The 21,790-nt window shown below is 42.1% G+C and overlaps 1 protein-coding gene and 1 long non-coding RNA gene across 3 annotated transcripts in view; both read left to right on the top strand.

Annotated features, from left to right (window-relative positions):
- The window catches only part of LOC113626282 (uncharacterized), a 55,844-nt gene that overhangs the window by 9,848 nt on the left and 24,206 nt on the right, over positions 1-21,790 (top strand). The window lies entirely within an intron of this gene.
- On the top strand, positions 15,469-17,744 carry OR2C1 (olfactory receptor family 2 subfamily C member 1). The gene is given in 1 exon segment (XM_027117627.1): positions 15,469-17,744. A coding segment is annotated over 1 exon segment (1,146 nt). The 5' UTR covers positions 15,469-16,568; the 3' UTR covers positions 17,715-17,744.

Genomic DNA, 21,790 nt, shown 5'->3' with positions numbered 1-21,790 from the left:
GTGCCTAGAGCCCACGCCCCACAACAAGAGAAGCCACCGAAATGAGAAGCCCACGCACTGCAACGAAGAGTAGCCCCTGCTCGCTGCAACTAGAGAAAAGACCACACACAGCAACGAAGACCCAATGCAGCCAAAAATAAATAAATAAATTTTAAAAATGTCCAATCTCACTAGTAATCACTTTAAATTAAAATCAAATTAATCTGAGATACCATTTTATACCCATCAGATTAGCGTAAATTAGAAAATTTGATTGTAGTAGGTATTAACTAGGTTGGGGCAGGGGGGCGCGGGATCAGAACCCTTCATTTATAGCTGTTGGGAGTGGTATACTGCTACAACCCTTTGAAAGAGTCTGGTAGTGCTTATGTATATATATCCCTGTTCCTCAGCATTCTCAATCATGTGTGTGTGTTTGTGTACACATATGTGCATACAATAGAGGCTCATGCAGGTCCATAAAGGGACCTGTGCACAAATGTTCACTGCAGCATTGTCTGTGGTTGTGGGAAATTAAGACAAGCTATACATTCATCCTTAGTGGAATGTACAAATAAAAGATGATAGATGCATATTGAGCATTGAAAACACTAAACTAAATATACACATAACAACATGGATATATCTTTTAAAATATAAGTAATAACACTGTGGGAAAAAAGGAGTTAAAGGGCTTCCCTGGTGGTGCAGTGGTTGAGAGTCCGCCTGCCGATGCAGGGGACACGGGTTCGTGCCCTGGTCCGGGAGGATTCCACATGCCGCAGAGTGGCTGGGCCCGTGAGCCATGGCCTCTGAGCTTGCGCGTCCGGAGCCTGTGCTCCGAAACGGGAGAGGCCGCAACAGTGAGAGGCCCGCATACCACAGAAAAAAAAAAAAAGTGTTAAAATGTAAGCAGAACAGGAGGTATAGCACAACAATATTGATGCAAATTTAAAACATTTACATATATAAAACAACATTACGTGTTCTACAAGGATTCAATACATACCAAAACACTTATATGTCAAACATATGAGACAGAGGAGGTGCCTATGAGAGTGGAGGGGAATGAGAGTGGGATTGGTAATAAAGTAGAAAAGTAAATAAAGTAATATTAAGTTAACTTAACAAAAGAGAAGTCTTACAGAGACCTATGATCACATTTTGTACAGTATTCCAAGGTGACATATTTACTGAATTCCCCACTGATGGACATTGAGATTCTCCAGTTTTTTGTGATTGTGGACTTTATAGTCAAATAGACATAGTTTAAGCAGCTCTGCCATTTACTAACTAGTCCATGTGCCCTGGACAGTTATCTACTATCTCTGAACAGTAAGTAGTGTGGTCATTGTGTTAATGTAAACTACTGAACAGAGCATCTGGCACACAAAACAAGCAGCCCCCAGTGCTTACGAGTGCGAGAGAATTGTTGGAGACAGGCCTATGGGGCAGGGAGCCCCACTGGGCAGGGGCCAGGCTCACCCCTGTACCCCACCAGCACCTGGGATACTGTCTACCCTTAGTGACCGTTCCTTGAATGAGGTGGTTTCTAAGTCAGCAGTTTTGGGGTAATTTATCTTACATGACATCTAATGACCTAATCAAGTTGCCAGTCACATTTTACATGTTTATTTAGCATCATTTGTAGGTGATTCCTCTTCACACAGAATGGTGTGAGTGTCTAAGTTTCAAGCCTCTTATCCTCTTATGTTAAGGCCAGAGATAGTGGGAATCCCCTTTTTTCTATTCCCCCACAAATAAAACACTCAAAGACAAAAAAAGTTAGTATTTTTGACTCATCTCCCAGATGATGAGTCAAAAATACTAACTTCCTCATCAAAAAGAATAAAAGACCTAGGAATAAACTTAACCAAGGAGGTGAAAGACCTATACTCTGAAAACTATAAAATAAGGATGAAGGAAATTGAAGATGATACAAAAAAATGGAAAGACATCCTGTGTTCATGGATTGGAAGAAATAATATTGTTAAAATGTCCATACTACCCAAAGCAATCTACCCTATTGCAGTCCCTGTCAGAATACCTGTGACATTTTTCACAGAACTGGAACAAATAATCCTGAAATTTATGTGGAACCACAAAAGACCCCAAATTGCCAAAGCAATCTTGAAATAAATGAACAAAGCTGGAAGTACCACATTCCCTGGGTTCAGACTCTACTAAAAAGCTACAGTAATTAGAACGGCATGGTACTGGCACAAAAACACATAGATCAATGGAACACAGTAGCTCAGAAATAAATCCAAGCACTGATGGTCAGTTAATCTATGACAAAGGAGGCAAGAATATACGATGGAGAAAAAACAGTTTCTTCAATAAATGGTGCTGGGAAAACTGGACTGCTACATGTAAAAAAATGAAATTAGAACATTTTCTCAAATCATTTACAAAAATGAACTCAAAGTGGATTAAAGACTTAAATGTAAGACCTGAAACCATAAAACTCCCAGAAGAGAACATAGGCAGCACACTCTTTGACATAAATCACGGCAGTATTTTTTTTAATTTGTCTCCTAAGGCAAAGGTAACAAAAACAAAAATAAATAAGTGGCACCTAATTAAATGTAAAAGCTTTTGCACAGCAAAGGAAACCATTGACAAAATGAAAAGAACCTACTGAATGGGAGAAAATATTTGCAAATTATATGACCAACAAGGAGTTAATGTCCAAAATATATAAACAGCTCATACATCTAAATTTTAAAAAAAAACCCTAATTTAAAAATGGGCAGAAGAGGTCTTCCCTCGTGGTGCAGCGGTTAAGAATCTGCCTGCCAATGCAGGGGACACAGGTTCAAGCCCTGGTCCAGAAAGATCTCACATGGCGCGGTGCAACTAAGCCTGTGCACCACAACTATTGAGTCTGCGCTCTAGAGCCTGCGAGCCACAACTACTGAGCCTACATGCCACACTACTGAAGCCCGCATGCCTGGAACCTGTGCTCCGCAACAAAAGAAGTCACCGCAATGAGAAGCCCACGCACCGCAACAAAGACTAGACCCTGCTCGCCACAATTAGAGAAGGCCCGCGTGCAGCAACAAAGACCCAATGCCGCCAAAAATAAACAAAAATAAAAAGAAATAAATTTATTTTAAAAATGGGCAAAAGACATGAATAGACATTTTAAAAAATTTGATATACACATAGCCAACAGACATATGAAAAGATGCTCAACATCGCTAATCATCAGAGAAATGCAAATCCAAAGTACAATGAGACAGGTGTGAGCACCTCATACCTGTCAGAATGGCTATTGTAAAAAAATAGTCTACAGGGAATTCCCTGGCGGTCCAGAAAACACTGCTGAGGGCACGGGTTCAGTCCCTGATCGGGGAATTAAGATCCCACAAGTCACGCAGAGCAGCCAAATTAAAAAAAAAAAAAAAAGTCTACAAATAACAAATATTGGCGAAGATGTGGAGAAAAGGGAACCCTACTACACTGTTGGTGGAAATGTAAATGGATGCAGCAACTATGGAAAACAGTATGGAGGTTCCTCAAAAAACTAAAAATAGAACTACCATATGATCCAGCAATTCCACTCATAGGTATATATCTGAAGAAAACGAAAACATTAATTTGAAGAGATATATGCACCCCAATGTTCACAGCAGCGTTATTTACAATGGCCATGATACAGAAGCAACCTAAGTGTCCATCAACAGATGAATGCATAAAGAAGATGTGGTATATTTTTACAATGCCATATTACTCAAACATAAAATAGAATGAAATTCTGCCACTTGCAACAACGTGGATGGACCTAGAGGCTATTATGCTTGGTGAAATAAATCAGACAATGACAAATCACTTAGATGTGGTATCTAAAAAATAAAATAAATGAATATATGAAAACAGAAACAGACTCACTGATATAGAGAACAAACTAGTGGTTACCAGTGGGGCTAAGGAAGGGGAAGGGGCAAGATAGGGGTAGGGAATTAAGAGATACAAACGACTATGTATAAAATAAATAAGTGGGACTTCTCTGCTGGCTCAGTGGTTAAGAATCCGCCTGACAGTGCAGGGGACACGGGTTCGCGCCCTGGTCCGGGAAGATCCCACAGGCCGTGAAGCAACTAGGCCCATGTGCCACAACTACTGAAATCCGTGCACCTAGAGCCTGTGCTCCACAACAAAAAGAAGCCACCGCAATGAGAAGCCCGTGCACCGCAATGAAGAGTAGCCCCCGCTCGCTGCAACTAGAGAAAGCCCGTGTGTAGCAATGGAGACCCAACACAGCCAAAAATAAATAAAAACAAGGTAACTTAAAAAAAGACACAGACCTACGAGAGAATGGACTTGAGGATATGGGGAGGGGGAAGGGTAAGCTGTGACAAAGTGAGAGAGGGGCATGGACATATATACACTACCAAACGTAAAATAGAGAACTAGTGGGAAGCAGCCGCATAGCACAGGGAGATCAGCTCGGTGCTTTGTGACTACTTAGAGGGGTGGGATAGGGAGGGTGGGAGGGAGGGAGATGCAAGACGGAAGAGATATGGGAACATATGTATATGTATAACTAATTCACTTTGTTATAAAGCAGAAACTAACACACCATTGTACAGCAATTATACTCCAATAAAGATGTTAAAAAAATAATTTAAAAAAATAAAAGATGGGGCTTCCATGGTGGCGCAGTGGTTGGGAGTCTGCCTGCCGTTGCAGGGGACACGGGTTCGTGCCCCGGTGCGGGAGATCCCACATGCCGCAGAGCGGCTGGGCCCGTGAGCCATGGCCGGTGAGCCTGCGCGTCCGTAGCCTGTGCTCCGTAGCGGGAGACGCCACAATAGTGAGAGGCCCGCGTACCGCAAAAAAAAGAAACGAAAATAAATAAGCAACAAGCATATATTGTACAGCGTGGGAAATACAGCCAATATTTTATAATAACTTTAAATGGAGTATAATCTATAAAAAATACTGAATCACTATATTGTACACCTGAAACTAACATAATATCAGCTATATGTAAATCAACTGTACTTCAAAAATATATGTAAATCAACTATACTTCAAAAAAATACTAACCTCCTCTACATAGAATGGTCTGTTTATGCCTCGTGAGAAAACGAACACTGTTTAACACTAAGCAAGTCATTTTATTCTCACTTTATGCTTGGTTTACTTGTCTACCAAGTAGGGATAAGGGATAAAATTTTTATCCTGACCCCCCCGTAAAAAAAAAGGCCCTTTTGTGTGCACATTCAAGTCCTAGGAACAGAATCCTCCAACAGAAAAGGGTCATAGCAGACTTAGGGACAGCCCAGTGCCCTTGGTCAGGCAAATCTCTAAACACGAAGTCTCTAATTCCTTTTTCTCTTGCCAAAGAATTTGCCAATATTTTATCATGCCAAAATCTCAGAATTTATAATCACAATTTCTCTTGCTTTTAATTTAAGCCTGTTTTTGCTTTTTCTAGGTAAGGAGAGCACCTGCTCTGCAAGCAGGAATCTTTGAAATCCCACCATATGGCAAAGACATTCTTTAATCACTTCTTAAATGAGCTAACATCTTGGCCATTTTCCATAGAACCTATTTCCTCCTTCTCCCTCTTCTCTGAAAATCTGCACATGCTCCTTGTCTTTTTAAAAATGTCTGACAGGAGACTTCCTGGCTGTCCAGTGGTTAAGATTTTGCCTCCCAGTGCAGGGGGTGCGGGTTCGATCCCTGGTCGGGGAGCTAAGATCCTACATGCCTCGGAGCCAAAAAACAAAAAACATAAAACAGAAGCAATATTGTAACAGATTCAATAAAGACTTTTAAAATGGTCCACAACAGCAACAAAAAAATCTTTAAAAAAATGTAAGACCCTCCAATAAGGAATTTCCTAGGCAAGACAGGGCAGAAAGCTTCCTGGACCTAAAGTAGAGCACTCCCCTCTCCGGTTTTCCCTTACAAGACCCGCTGCAAACTGCCCTCAGCTTGCACAGAAATGTACCCTCGATGGAACATCATGCTTATCCAGCCTTTTCCAGTCTGAGTTTTTGGTGGTAAATTTTTATATGTATTTGATGTACTACCATGCATTTAGCTTTCTTTTAATTTTATAAAATACTATGCTCAGTAGAATTACCCCCTTAGCCAGCCTGATAGTCCATGCATCCAGCATTCTTTTTCCAACAGTAGCATCAGAAATCAATTTAAGGGAGCTTGGTTGGATTCCCTGATGCAAACATCAAATGTAGAGGCCCCTTCAGACATCATAGATTCCCTTCATTTCCCTTTATGAATCTTAAATTTTAATATATTTTTTCAACTGTGCTGCTCTTAGGAGTAATAATTCCCGTAGATTTACTATGAACTATGTCATTTTTTCTTTTATTGATCCTATGTTTATCTCTTTTAAGATTCAAACTCCCACATCTCTAATTCTTTTTTTTTTTTTTACATCTTTATTGGAGTATAATTGCTTTACAATGGTGTGTTAGTTTCTGCTTTATAACAAAGTGAATCAGTTATACACATACATATGTTCCCATATCTCTTCCCTCTTGCGTCTCCCTCCCTCCCACCCTCCCTATCCCACCCCTCTAGGTGGTCACAAAGCACCGAGCTGATCTCCCTGTGCTATGCGGCTGCTTCCCACTAGCTATCTATTTTACGTTTGATAGTGTATATGTCCATGCCACTCTCTCGCTTTGTCACAGCTTACCCTTCTCCCTCCCCATATCCTCAAGTACATTCTCTAGTAGGTCTGTGTTTTTTTTTTTTTTTTTTTTTTTTTTTTTTGCAGTACGCGAGCCTCTCACTGTTGTGGCCTCTCCCGTTGCGGAGCACAGGCTCCGGACGCGCAGGCTCAGCGGCCATGGCTCACGGGCCCAGCCGCTCCGCGGCATGTGGGATCCTCCCAGACTGGGGCACGAACCCACGTCCCCTGCATTGGCAGGCGGACTCTCAACCACTGCGCCACCAGGGAAGCCCAGGTCTGTGTCTTCATTCCTGTCTTACCCCTAGGTTCTTCATGACATTTTTTTTTCTTAGATTCCATTTATATATATATATATGTCAGCATACTGTATTTGTCTTTCTCTTTCTGACTTACTTCACTCTGTATGACAGACTCTAAGGCCATCCACCTCCATACAAATAGCTCAATTTCGTTTCTTTTTATGGCTGAGTAATATTCCATTGTATATATGTGCCACATCTTCTTTATCCATTCATCCGATGATGGACACTTAGGTTGTTTCCATCTCCTGGCTGTTGTAAATAGAGATGCAATGAACATTGTGGTACATGACTCTTTTTGAATTATGGTTTTCTCAGGGTATATGCCCAGTAGTGGGATTGCTGGGTCATATGGTAGTTCTATTTGTAGTTTTTTAAGGAACCTCCATACTGTTCTCCATAGTGGCTGTACCAATTCACATTCCCACCAGCAGTGCAAGAGGGTTCCCTTTTCTCCACACCCTCCCCAGCATTTATTGTTTCTAGATTTTTTGATGATGGCCTTTCTGACTGGTATGAGATGATATCTCATTGTAGTTTTGATTTGCATTTCTCTAATGATTAATGATATTGAGCATTCTTTCATGTGTTTGTTGGTAGTCTGTATATCTTCTTTGGAGAAATGTCTATTTAGGTCTTATGCCCATTTTTGGATTGGGTTTTTTGTTTTTTTGTTATTGAGCTGCATGAGCTGCTTGTAAATTTTGGAGATTAATCCTTTGTCAGTTGCTTCATTTGCAAATATTTTCTCCCATTCTGAGGGTCATCTTTTGTTCTTGTTTATGGTTTCCTCTTCTGCGCAAAAGCTTTGAAGTTCATTAGGTTCCATTTGTTTATTTTTATTTCCATTTCTCTAGGAGGTGGGTCAAAAAGGATCTTGCTGTGATTTATGTCATAGAGTGTTCTGCCTATGTTTTTCTCTAAGAGTTTGATAGTTTCTGGCCTTACATTTAGGTCTTTAATCCATTTTGAGCTTATTTTTGTGTATGGTGTTAGGGAGTGATCTAATCTCATACTTTTACATGTACCTGTCCAGTTTTCCCAGCACCACTTATTGAAGAGGCTGTCCTTTCTCCACTGTACATTCCTGCCTCCTTTATCAAAGATAAGGTGACCATATGTGCGTGGGTTTATCTCTGGGCTTTCTATCCTGTTCCATTGAGCTATATTTCTGTTTTTGTGCCAGTACCATACTGTCTTGATTACTGTAGCTTTGTAGTATAGTCTGAAGTCAGGGAGCCTGATTCCTCCAGCTCCGTTTTTCTTTCTTAAGATGGCTTTGGCTATTCGGGGTCTTTTGTGTTTCCATACAAATTGTGAAATTTTTTGTTCTAGTTCTGTGAAAAAATGCCAGTGGTAGTTTGATAGGGATTGCACTGAATCTGTAGATTGCTTTGGGTAATAGAGTCATTTTCACAATGTTGATTCTTCCAATCCAAGAACATGGTATATCTCTCCATCTATTTGTATCATCTTTAATTTCTTTCATCAGTGTCTTATAATTTTCTGCATACAGGTCTTTTGTCTCCTTACGTAGGTTTGTTCCTAGATATTTTATTCTTTTTGTTGCAATGGTAAATGGGAGTGTTTTCTTGATTTCACTTTCATATTTTTCATCCTTAGTGTATAGGAATGCCAGAGATTTCTGTGCATTAATTTTGTATCCTACTACTTTACCAAATTCATTGATTAGCTCTAGTAGTTTCCTGGTAGCATCTTTAGGATTCTTTATGTATAGTATCATGTCATCTGCAAACAGTGACAGCTTTACTTCTTTTCTGATTTGGATTCCTTTTATTTCCTTTTCTTCTCTGATTGCTGTGGCTAAAACTTCCAAAACTATGTTGAATAAGAGTGGTGAGAGTGGGCAACCCTGTCTTGTTCCTGACCTTAGTGGAAATGCTTTCAGTTTTTCACCATTGAGGATGATGTTGGCTGTGGGTTTGTCATATATGGCCTTTATTATGTTGAGCAAATTTCCCTCTATGCCTACTTTTCTGCAGGGTTTTTATCATAAATGAGTGTTGAATTTTGTCAAAAGCTTTCTCTGCATCTATTGAGATGATCATATGGTTTTTCTCCTTCAATTTGTTAATATGGTGTATCATGTTGATTGATTTGCATATATTGAAGAATCCTTGCATTCCTGGAATAAACCCCACTTGATCATGGTGTATGATCCTTTTAATGTGCTGTTGGATTCTGTTTGCTAGTATTTTGTTGAGGATTTTTGCATCTATGTTCATCAGTGATATTGGCCTGTAGCTTTCTTTCTTTGTGACATCCTTGTCTGGTTTTGGTATCAGGGTGATGGTGGCCTCGTAGAATGAGTTTGGAAGTGTTCCTCCCTCTGCTATATTTTGGAAGAGTTTGAGAAGGATAGGTGTTAGCTCTTCTCTAAACGTTTGATAGAATTCTCCTGTGAAGCCATCTGGTCCCGGGCTTTTGTTTGTTGGAAGAATTTAAATCACAGTTTCAATTTTAGTGCTTATGATTTGTCTGTTCATATTTTCTATTTCTTCCTGATTCAGTCTTGGCAGGTTGTGCATTTCTAAGAATTTGTCCATTTCTTCCAGGCTGTCCACTTTATTGGCATAGAGTTGCTTGTAGTAATCTCTCATGATCTTTTGTATTTCTACAGTGTCAGTTGTTACTTCTCCCTTTTCATTTCTAATTCTATTGATTTGAGTCTTCTCCCTTTTTTTCTTGATGAGTCTGGCTAATGGTTTATCAATTTTATTTATCTTCTCAAAGAACCAGCTTTTAGTTTTATTGATCTTTGCTATCGTTTCCTTCATTTCTTTTTCATTTATTTCTGATCTGATGTTTATGATTTCTTTCCTTCTGCTAACTTTGGGGTTTTTTTGTTCTTCTTTCTCTAATTTCTTTAGGTGCAAGGTTAGGTTGTTTATTCGAGATGTTTCCTGTTTCTTAAGGTAGGATTGTATTGCTATAAACTTCCCTCTTAGAACTGCTTTTGGTGCATCCCATAGGTTTTGGGTCGTCGTGTCTCCATTGTCATTTGTTTCTAGGTATTTTTTGATTTCCTCTTTGATGTCTTCAGTGATCACTTCGTTATTAAGTAGTGTATTGTTTAGCCTCCATGTGTTTGTATTTTTTACAGATCTTTTCCTGTAATTGATATCTAGTCTCATAGCGTTGTGGTCGGAAAAGATACTTGATACAATTTCAATTTTCTTAAATTTACCAAGGCTTGATTTGTGACCCAAAATATGATCTATCCTGGAGAATGTTCCATGAGCACTTGAGAAAAATGTGTATTCTGTTGTTTTTGGATGGAATGTCCTATAAATATCAATTAAGTCCATCTTGTTTAATGTATCATTTAAAGTTTGTGTTTCCTTATTTATTTTCATTTTGGATGATCTGTCCATGGGTGAAAGTGGGGTGTTAAAGTCCCCTACTATGAATGTGTTACTGTCAATTTCCCCTTTTATGGCTGTTAGTATTTGCCTTATGTATTGAGGTGCTCCTATGTTGGGTGCATAAATATTTACAATTGTTATATCTTCTTCTTGGATCGATCCCTTGATCATTATGTAGTGTCCTTCTTTGTCTCTTCTAATAGTGTTTATTTTAAAGTCTATTTTGTCTGATATGAGAATTGCTACTCCAGCTTTCTTTTGGTTTCCATTTGCATGGAATATCTTTTTCCATCCCCTTACTGTCAATCTGTATGTGTCTCTAGGTCTGAAGTGGGTCTCTTGTAGACAGCATATATATGGGTTTTGTTTTTGTATCCATTCAGCCAGTCTGTTTCTTTTGGTGGGAGCATTTAATCCATTTACATTTAAGGTAATTATCGATATGTATGTTCCTATTCCCATTTTCTTAATTGTTTTGGATTTTTTATTGTAGGTCTTTTCCTTCTCTTGTGTTTCTTGCCTAGAGAAGTTCCTTTAGCATTTGTTGTAAAGCTGGTTTGGTGGTACTGAACTCTCTCAGCTTTTGCTTGTCTGTAAAGGTTTTAATTTCTCCATCAAATCTGAATGAGATCCTTGCTGGGTAAAGTAATGTTGGTTGTAGGTTTTTCTCCTTCATCACTTAAATATGTCCTGCCATCCCTTCTGGCTTGCAGAGTTTCTGCTGAAAGATCAGCTGTTAACCTTATGGGGATTCCCTTGTGTGTTATTTGTTGTTTTTCCCTTGCTGCTTTTAATATGTTTTCTTTGTATTTAATTTTTGACAGTTTGATTAATATGTGTCTTGTTGTGTTTCTCCTTGGATTTATCCTGTATGGACTCTCTGTGCTTCCTGGACTTGATTAACTTTTTCCTTTCCCATATTAGGGAAGTTTTCAACTATAATCTCTTCAAATATTTTCTCAGTCCCTTTCTTTTTCTCTTCTTCTTCTGGAACCCCTATAATTCGAATGTTGGTGTGTTTAATGTTGTCTCAGAGGTCTCTGAGACTGTCCTCAGTTCTTTTCATTCTTTTTTCTTTATTCTGCTCTGCAGTAGTTATTTCCACTATTTTATCTTCCAGGTCACTTATCCATTCTTCTGCCTCAGTTATTCTGCTATTGATCCCATCTAGAGTTTTTTGTGTTTTTTTTGCGGTACGCGGGCCTCTCACTGCTGTGGCCTCTCCCGTTGCGGAGCACAGGCTCCGGACGTGCAGGCCCAGTGGCCATGGCTCACGGGCCTAGCCGCTCCGCGGAAGGTGGGATCTTCCCGGACCGGGGCACGAACCCGTGTCCCCTGCATCGGCAGGCGGACTCTCAACCACTGTGCCACCAGGGAAGCCCAAGAAAAAGATTTCTTTAAAAAGAAAAAAAAAAAAAATGGACAGGCAGAACGCTAGGACAAATGATAAAAGCAAAGCTATACAGACAAAATCACACACAGAAGCATACACATACACACTCACAAAGAGAAAAAGGGGGGAAAAAAATATATATATATATCGCTGCTCCCAAAGTCCACCTCCTCAATTTCGGATGATTCGTTGTCTATTCAGGTATTCCACAGATGCAGGGTACATCAAGGTGATTGTGGAGATTTAATCCACTGCTCCTGAGGCTGCTGGGAGAGATTTCCCTTTCTCTTCTTTGTTTGCACAGCTCCCAGGGCTCAGCTTTGGATTTGGCCCCGCCTCTGCGTGTAGGTCTCTGGAGGGTGTCTGTTCTTCGCTCAGACAGGACGAGGTTAAAGGAGCAGCTGACTCTGGGACTCTGGCTCACTCAGGCCGGGGTGGGAGGGAGGGATGCGGATGCGGGACGAGCCTGTGGCGGCAGAGGCTGGTGTAATGTTGCACCAGCCCAAGGCTCGCCGTGTGTTCTCCCGTTCTCCCGGGGAAATTGTCCCTGGATCCCGGGACCCTGGCAGTGGCGGGCTGCACAGGCTCCCCGGAAGGGAGGTGTGGAGAATGACCTGTGCTCGCACACAGGCTTCTTGGTGGCGGCAGCAGCAGCCTCAGCGTCTCATGCCCGTCTCTGGGGTCCGCGCTCTTAGCCGCGGCTCGCACCCGTCTCTGGAGCTCCTTTAAGCAGCACTCTTAATACCCTCTTCTCGCGTACCAGGAAACAAAGAGGGAAGAAAAAGTCTCTTGCCTCTTCTGCAGGTCCAGACCTTTTCCCGGACTCCCTTCCGGCTAGCCGTGGGGCACTAACCCCTTCAGGCTGTGTTCACGCCGCCAGTCCTCTCCCTGCGCTCTGACCGAAGCCTGAGCCTCAGCTCCCAGCCCCGCCCACCCCGGTGGGTGAGCAAACAAGCCTCTCGGGCTGCTGAGCGCCGGTCAGCACCGATCCTCTGTGCGGGAATCTCCCCGTTTTGCCCTCCGCACCTCTGTTGCTGTGCTCTCCTCCGCGGCTCCGATGCTTCCCCCCTCCGCCCCCCGCAGTCTCCGCCTGCGAAGGGGCTTCCTAGTGTGTGGAACCCTTTCCTCCTTCACAGCTCCCTTCCACTGGTGCAGGTCCCGTCCCTATTCTTTTGTCTCTGTTTGTTCTTTTTTCTTTTGCCCTACCCAGGTACGTGGGGAGTTTCTTGCCTTTTGGGAGGTCTGAGGTCTTCTGCCAGCGTTCAGTAGGTGTTCTGTAGGAGTTGTTCCACATGTAGATGTATTTCTGGTGTATCTGTGGGGAGGAAGGTGATCTCCACGTCTTACTCTTGCACCGTCTTCCCGATTCCCACATCTCTAATTCTTGAATTCTAAGATTCGGGGGTAGAACTCCTGTTCACCCCATCAAATACCTGAAATCCACCTTAGACTTCAACCTTCTAGGCAAATTTTGTTCTGTTATGTGGCTCTTGCCTGCCATACTGCCACAATGTTTACACTGAAAACCTTATCTCCAGTTCTGACCAAGTCATCATGAAAAGGTTAACTTAGACCTTAGATGCAAGATAGGCACAAACTGAGCTCTCAGGAATATCACTGTCAACTGTCTCCCACATAAATGAAATATTTTAAAATAAAACATATATAAAAACTTCCCTGCCAGGGTCAGGAATTCAGGATTAGTTTTATTTATTTGTTTTTATTTTGTATGATTCCCTTTCCTTTTATTACTCAGGCTAATATTAAAGCAAGACTTGAATTCTGAGAACTTGCACCCACATATGGGGAGTGCTGACAGCTCAGGAGCAGTTTCCATGATAGGAGAAAGCCAACTCCAAATTCCGTATTTGCTGTGGCTAATCCACGAGTGGCCAATTGAGAATTGTGGTAAAATTTAGGGGAGGAATGGGCAGAAATCTGGGCGAAGGTGGGTAATTACCACACCCAGGATTATCTTTAAGAAGCAGGTCTTGGCTGCTCTTCTCAATATCCTGAAAGTTCGAAACAAATTTACGGACAGGCCAAGATGGGAACCATCTATGTATACATGAGTGATTCCTAAAAATCTTTCTGTAGCCAAACAAACTCCATCTGGGTGCTCCTAAATTGCACCATACATGGCGCATCCTCTGAGTTCAGTATTGTCCTTTCTAGGCTCCTCTTAAAATGCAAATAGTGCCGGATCAATTTAACATTCCAGATTACAAGAGAGCTAGGAACCAAGTGGAGAGACCTTTTAAGGGTGGAAAACATCCTGAAGAGCAGTCAAGTTGCTGAATTCAAACTTGAAGTTATATTCATGTTTGCTTGGGAGTTTCTGAGTGCCTGGGGTCAACAGTCTCCCACTATATACACTTTCCTTTTTCTGTGCTGACTGGTATGCATAGAGTGGGGACCGAAAGAGTCCCCAGCTGAGCAGACACAAAGCATCAGCCACCCAGAGACCAGACAACTTATGGAAGAAGATGGGCCATATCTGTCTGTGTTTCTTTCCCCTAGGGGTACAAGAGGACAGGCACTTCTAGGAGGAGGTAGTGAGATGGATACCAGGAATAACAGAAATATGAGCTTCCAGATTGGTACCTCAGTTCCTCAGCTCCCTTAAGTCCTAAATGAAAAGAATAAGCAGTCACCGCTTCTTCTTTTTTAATTAATTTATTTATTTTTGGCTGCACTGGGGCTTTGTCTAGTTGTGGCGAGCGGGGGCTACTCTTCCATTGTGGCGCGGGCTTCTCATTGCGGTGGCTTCTCTTGTTGCGGAGCACGGGCTCCAGGCGCGCAGGCTTCACTAGCTGTGGCTCACGGGCTCTAGAGTGCAGGTTCAGTAGTTGTGGTGCATGGCCTTAGTTGCTCTGCGGCATGTGGGGTCTCCCCAGACCAGGGCTCGAACCCGTGTTCTCAGCATTGGCAGGTGGATTCTTAACCACTGTGCCACCAGGGAAGCCCTAAGTAGTCACCTCTTCTCAAGGTATTCGATAGAGGTATGAAGGAGGGTAGAAAAGTGCTCTGAAATCTTTATCATCCCTGACTCAAAAGAAGGACTACCTTGTTGACCTAAAGAAACAGACAATTAGAAAAGATTTCCTGCCTTACATCTGGGTGGGATATAGCATTAGGATCTCCAGTATATTTGCTGCTTATTGATGAAAATGACAGTTCTCAGGGTCTTCAGCCAAGAGGTGTAGCCAAGTGGTCCCTGTCTAGAGCACCAGAACCAGATAAGCACACATGCACACTTCCCTTGAGTAGAAACTCCCGTCAAGCCTGCTATTTGGGCGTGGCAGCCAGGGTTCCTGTGGGACATGTCATGATCCAGAGGAAGAGCAGAGCATTTACTCCCAGTCTTCAGCTTCCAGATGAGGACAGCTGACCCAAGACTATTTTTGTTTTCTTCTCAGATGCTTTTATTTATTTATTTATTTATTTTTAAATTCTGACTTCCTTGCAGTTAGGAAGTCAGAATTTCTTTTTTAAAATAATTAATTAATTAATTAATTAATTGATTTTGAGCTGTGTTGGGTCTTCGTTTCTGTGAGAGGGCTTTCTCTAGTTGTGGCAAGCGGGGGCCACTCTTCATCGCGATGCGCGGGCCTCTCACTATTGCGGCCTCTCTTGCTGCGGAGCACAGACTCCAGACGCACAGGCTCAGTAGTTGTGGCTCACGGGCCTAGTTGCTCCGTGGCATGTGGGATCTTCCCAGACCAGGGCTTGAAGCCGCGTCCCGTGCATTAGCAGGCAGATTCTCAACCACTGCGCCACCAGGGAAGCCCAGATCCTTTTATTTATTAGCCAAAGAAGGGGGATGGGCTTTGGTTTGTGATCTTCAGTAAAGCCTAGGTCTTGCCCCATGAAGGGAGATGGTAATTGGCCCATTATTAACAAGAGGTAATTTTTGTTTATGAGATGTTAAGAATTACTCCATGGTTTAGAGGTGGGCATAGTGGTCATATACCTCAAACTTTCGGGGATCCCCTCTGAAATCTTCTATTTTCCTTTTCTAATTATGGGTATCCTGTAACTGATTTAACTCCTTTTGGGGTAGACCCTGTTTCTATCTTTAGCCTGTTCCACCTACATGTACTTGAGCTTACATGAAGTTTTGTTCTGTTCTACATTTACCTCTTTTTAACTCACGTGTTTGTATCTTCTGTATTTGGTGAATATGTCTATATTCATGCTTCCCATTCTTTTCATGATTGTATAGACTCATCACCTTCTCCCTCAAACTTCATCTTTCAGGACCAGGAGTTTTCACTTGGGAGGGGAGGGATATAGAAGAGAAGGGAAGAAATTTATCAGAAACATTTGGGGAATTCTTCCAAATACAGCAGGTCTGCTCACCCCTCCCCTGAGTATACCAAAATCTTGGCTGGGGAAATTAGTATTTTTTGAGAATTTCCACATTTAGTTCCAATGGTCAACTCCCTCTACCCTTTTGAACTGAAGGAGTTCACGCTCCTTCATCATGGACAAAGATGATGGATGGACAGGGTGCAAAGATGAATTTCTTGGGTCATCACTGTGTTGAACTGAAGACACTGATCTTTTTGTTCTTCATGAAGCACTTCCTTCATTTTGTGATAGCTCATGTTGATATTCAGATGGAATAAAGTTTCCATTCATTGTGGGACTGACAGTGTTTGGGGATTGCAATGAAACCTTGCAATCATAAAATTTAAATTGGTACTTAACTACAAAGGTCGGTGACATCAGACCTGCACTGATGCAGATCCACCTAATCCAGTAGCTTCTTCACTTGCTTTACTCCTGGTTGTCCCTGGACAGATTCCTCAAGTGACTGAAGGCAACCAGAGATGGAAAGGGCCAACAGCAGCTCCTTGGAGAGCTTTATTCTGATGGGTGTATCTGACCATCCCCAGCTGGAGATAATCTTTTTTGTAGTCATCCTCTTCTCCTACTTGCTGACCCTTGTTGGGAACTCAACCATGATCCTGCTTTCCAGCCTGGATGCCCGGCTCCACACACCCATGTACTTCTTCCTCAGCAACTTCTCCTCCCTGGATCTTGCTTTTACTACTAGCTCAGTCCCCCAAGTGCTGATCATCTTGTGGGGATCAGACAAGACCATCAGCTATGGTGGCTGTGTGACCCAACTCAATGTTTTCCTCTGGCTAGGGGCTACTGAGTGCATCCTGCTGTTGGTGATGGCATTTGACTACTATGTCATGGTGTGCTGGCCCCTGCACTACACCACCATCATGAACCCCTGGCTCTGCTGGCTGCTGGCTGCCATTGCCTGTTTGGGTGGCTTGGGCAACTCTGTGGTCCAGTCAACCTTCACTCTGCAGCTCCCTTTGTGAGGGCACCAGAGGGTGGACAGCTTCCTGTGTGAGGTGCCCGCCATGATCAAACTAGCCTGTGGAGACACAAGTCTCAATGGTGTCTGCACCTTCTTCACCACTGTCCCATTAAGCGTCATCCTGATCTCCTACTGCTACATAGCTCAGGCAGTGCTGAAGATCCACTCGGCCAAGGGACAGAGAAAGACCTTTAACACGTGCCTCTCTTATCTGGTGGTGGTACTCCTCTTTTATGGCTCTTTTATGGTGGTACTCCTCTTTTATGGCTCAGCTATCTATGGGTATCTGCTTCCAGCTAAGACCAGCAACCAGGACAAATTCATTTCCCTCTTCTACTCTGTGGTCACACCCATGGTGAACCCTCTCATTTACACTCTGAGGAACAAGGAGGTGAAGGGGGCGCTGAGGAGGCTGCTGGGGAAGTCAGCTGAAGGAAGGGAAAACTATCATTTACCACCTCTTCATCTCTACAAGCTTTTTCTCATTCTCTCTGTCCAGGTGAACGTGAGGAGTACTGACCGCAGTACAAGCATGTTCTTGACAGCACTAAGCTGTTGGTACATGGTTAATGTTATTTCTTTTTTTTTTTTTTTTGAGGTTAAAGGGATTTTTTTTTTTAACATCTTTATTGGGGTATAATTGCTTTACAATGGTGTGTTAGTTTCTGCTTTATAACAAAGGAAATCAGTTATACATGTACATATGTTCCCATATCTCTTCCCTCTTGCGTCTCCCTCCCTCCCACCCTCCCTATCCCACCCCTCCAAGTGGTCACAAAGCACCGAGCTGATCTCCCTGTGCTATGCGGCTGCTTCCCACTAGCTATCTACCTTACGTTTGGTAGTGTATATATGTCCATGCCTCTCTCTCGCTTTGTCACATCTCACCCTTCCCCCTCCCCATATCCTCAAGTCCGTTCTCTATCTTTATTTATTTATTTGCGATACGCGGACCTCTCACCGCTGCGGCCTCTCCCGTTGCGGAGCACAGGCTCCAGACGCGCAGGCTCAGTGGCCATGGTCCACTGGTCCACTGGCCCAGCTGCTCCGCAGCACATGGGACCCTCCCGGACCGGGGCACGAACCCGTGCCCCCTGCATCGGCAGGCGGACTCTCAACCACTGCGCCACCAGGGAAGCCCGTTAATGTTATTTCTAATGTTCTACACTTCTTTACCAAATATCCTACTGTGGACCACAGATAACAGGGCAGATGTGTCATCAATGACTCAGAGGTTGTTGACTTAGTACAGACTTAGTTCACTGTCACTGCTGTCCACATTTTATTACATGTAATAAATATTACATATGTATTATTGTATTTCTAGAGAATTCTGTACTTTTCTAAAGAAAGCACCTCCACTTGGCAGTATCTTATATAATTCCATAAAATCAAGCCAGGTTTTATTAGCCCCAGTTGAAAACTCAAGAATTCATCTTTGCACCCTATCCATCCATCATCTTTGTCCATCTCTCTTTGTCTTTTCTTAATGTTTCAGTCTATCTACCCACACTTCCCAGTCATATGCCCCTCTGTCATCTTGTTTAACCTCTATTTTATGTCTACATTCCATTTTCCCTTTTGCCTTATCCAATGTTGAATGAGAAATGGTAGGAAGGAGATTGGTTCAAGACGATGGAGTAAAAGGACGTGCTCTCACTCCCTCTTGCGAGAGCACTGGAATCACAACTAATTGCTGAACAATCATCAACAGGAAGACACTGGAACTCACCAAAAAAGATACCCCACATCCAAAGAGAAGGGAGAAGCCACAATGAGACAGAAGGAGGGGCACAATCACAATAAAATCAAATCCCATAACTGCTGGGGGGTTGACTCACAAACTGGAGAACACTTATACCACAGAAGTCCACCCACTGGAGTGAAGGTTCTGAGCCCCACGTCAGGCTTCTAACCTGGGGGTCTGGCAACAGGAGAAGGATTTCCCAGAGGATCAGACTTTGAAGGCGAGATTTGACTGTAGGATTTTGACAGGACTGGAGAAACAGAGACTCCACTCTTGGAGGGCACACACAAAGTAGTGTGCATATCGGGTCCCAGGGGAGGGAGCAGTGACCCCCATAGGAGACTGAACTAGACCTATTTGCTAGTGTTGGAGGGTCTCCTGCAGAGGCAGAGGGTGGCTGTGTCTCACCATGTGGACAAGGACACTGGCAGCAGAAGTTCTGGGAAGTACTCCTTGGTGTGAGCCCTCCCAGAGTCCGACATTAGCCCCACCAAAGAGCCCAGGTAGGCTCCAGGGTTGGGTCACCTCAGGCCAAACAACCAACAGCGAGGGAACCCAGCCCCACCCATCAGCAGACAAGTGGATTAAAGTTTTACTGAGCTCTGCCACCAGAGCAACAGCCAGTTCTACCCACCACCAGTCGCTCCCATCAGGAAAGTTGCACAAGACTCTTAGATAACCTAATCCACCAGAAGGCAGACAGCAGAAGCAAGAAGAACTACAATCCTACAGCCTGTGGAACAAAAACCACATTCAGAAAGATAGACAAGATGAAAAGGCAGAGGGTTATGTACCAGATGAAGGAACAAGATAAAACCCCAGAAAAACAACTAAATGAAGTGGAGATAGGTAACCTTCCAGAAAAAGAATTCAGAATAATGATAGTGAAGATGATCCAGGACCTCCAAAAAGAATGGAGGCAAAGATCAAGAAGATGTTAGAAATGTTTAAAAAAGACCTAGAAGAATTAAAGAACAAACAAACATAGATGAACAATACAATAACTGAAATGAAAACTACACTAGAAGGAATCAATAGCAGAATAACTGAGGTAGAAGAACAGATAAGTGACCTGGAAGACAGAAAGGAGGAATTCACCTCTGCGGAACAGAATAAAGAAAAAAGAAATAAAGACAGCCTAAGAGACCTCTGGGACAACATTAAACACAACAACACTCGCATTATAGGGGTCTCAGAATGAGAAGAGAGAGAGAAAGAACCTGAGAAAATATTTGAAGAGATTATAGTCGAAAACTTCCCTAACATGGGAAAGGAAATAGCCACCCAAGTCCAGGAAGCGCAAAGAGTCCCATAAAGGATAAACCCAAGGAAACACACTGAGACATAGTAATCAAACTGGCAAAAATTAAAGACACAGAAAAATTATTGAAAGCAGCAAGGGAAAAATGACAAATAATATACAAGGGAACTCCCATAAGGTTAAGAGCTGATTTCTCAGCAGAAACTCTACAAGCCAGAAAGGAGTGGCATGACATATTTAAAATGATGAAAGGGAAGAACCTACAACCAAGATCACTCTACCCAGCAAGTATCTCATTCAGATTCGATGGAGAAATCAAAAGCTTTACAGACAACCAAAAGCTAAGAGAATTCAGCACCACCAAACCAGCTCTACAACAAATGCTAAAGGAACTTCTCTAAGTGGGAAACACAAGAGAAGAAAAGGGCCTACAAAAACAAACCCAAAACAATTAGGAAAGTGGTAATAGGAACATACATATTGATAATTACCTTAAACGTGAATGGATTAAATCCTCCAACCAAAAGACACAGGCTTGCTGAATGGATACAAAAACAAGACCCATATATATGCTGTCTACAAGAGACCCACTTCAGACCTAGGGACACATACAGACTGAAAGTGAGGGGATGGAAAAAGATATTCCATGCAAATGGAAATCAAAAGAAAGCTGGAGTAGCAATACTCATATCAGATAAAATAGACTTTAAAATAAAGAATGTTACAAGAGACAAGGAAGGACACTACATAATGATCAAGACATCAATCCAAGAAGAAGATAAAACAATTATAAATATATATGCACCCAACATAGGAGCACCTCAATACATAAGGCAACTGCTAACAGCTATAAAAGAAGAAATCGACAGTAACACAATTATAGTGGGGGACTTTAACACCTCACTTACACCAATGGACAGATCATCCAAACAGAAAATTAATAAGGAAAACCAAGCTTTAAATGACACAATAGACCACATAGATTTAATTGATATCTATAGGACATTCCATCCAAAAACAGCAGATTACACTTTCTTTTCAAATGCGCACAGAACATTCTCCAAGATAGATCACATCTTGGGTCACAAATCAAGCCTCAGTAAATTTAAGAAAATTGAAATCATATTAAGTATCTTTTCTGACCATAATGCTATGAGATTAGAAATCAATTACAGGGAAAAAAAGTAAAAAACACAAACACATGGAGGCTAAACAATATTTTACGAAATAACCAAGAGATCACTGAAGAAATCAAAGAGGAAATCAAAAAATACCTAGAGACAAATGACAATGAAAACATGACGATTCAAAACCTATGGGATGCAGCAAAAGCAATTCTAAGAGGGAAGTTTATAGCAATACAATCCTACCTCAACAAACAACAAACATCTCAAATAAACAATCTAACCTTATACCTAAAGGAACTAAAGAAAGAAGAACAAAATAACCCCAAAGTTAGTAGAAGGAAAGAAATCATAAAATCAGAGCAGAAATAAATGAAATAGAAACAAAACAATAGGAAAGATCAATAAAACTAAAAGCTGGTTCTTTGAGAAGATAAACAAACTTGATAAACCATTAGCCAGACTCATCAAGAAAAAAAGGGAGAAGACTCAAATCATTAAAATTAGAAATGAAAAAGGACAAGTTACAACAGACACCGCAGAAATACAAAGCATCCTAAGAGACTACCACAAGGAACTCTATG

The sequence above is a fragment of the Aethalodelphis obliquidens genome, unplaced genomic scaffold, assembly GCF_003676395.1.
Source record: "Aethalodelphis obliquidens isolate GAN/ISIS:26980383/991018 unplaced genomic scaffold, ASM367639v1 scaffold18, whole genome shotgun sequence".
Taxonomy (NCBI): Eukaryota; Metazoa; Chordata; class Mammalia; order Artiodactyla; family Delphinidae; genus Aethalodelphis; species Aethalodelphis obliquidens.
Note: the sequence above shows the minus strand (reverse complement) of the source record. Positions and strands in the feature narration are given on the sequence as shown.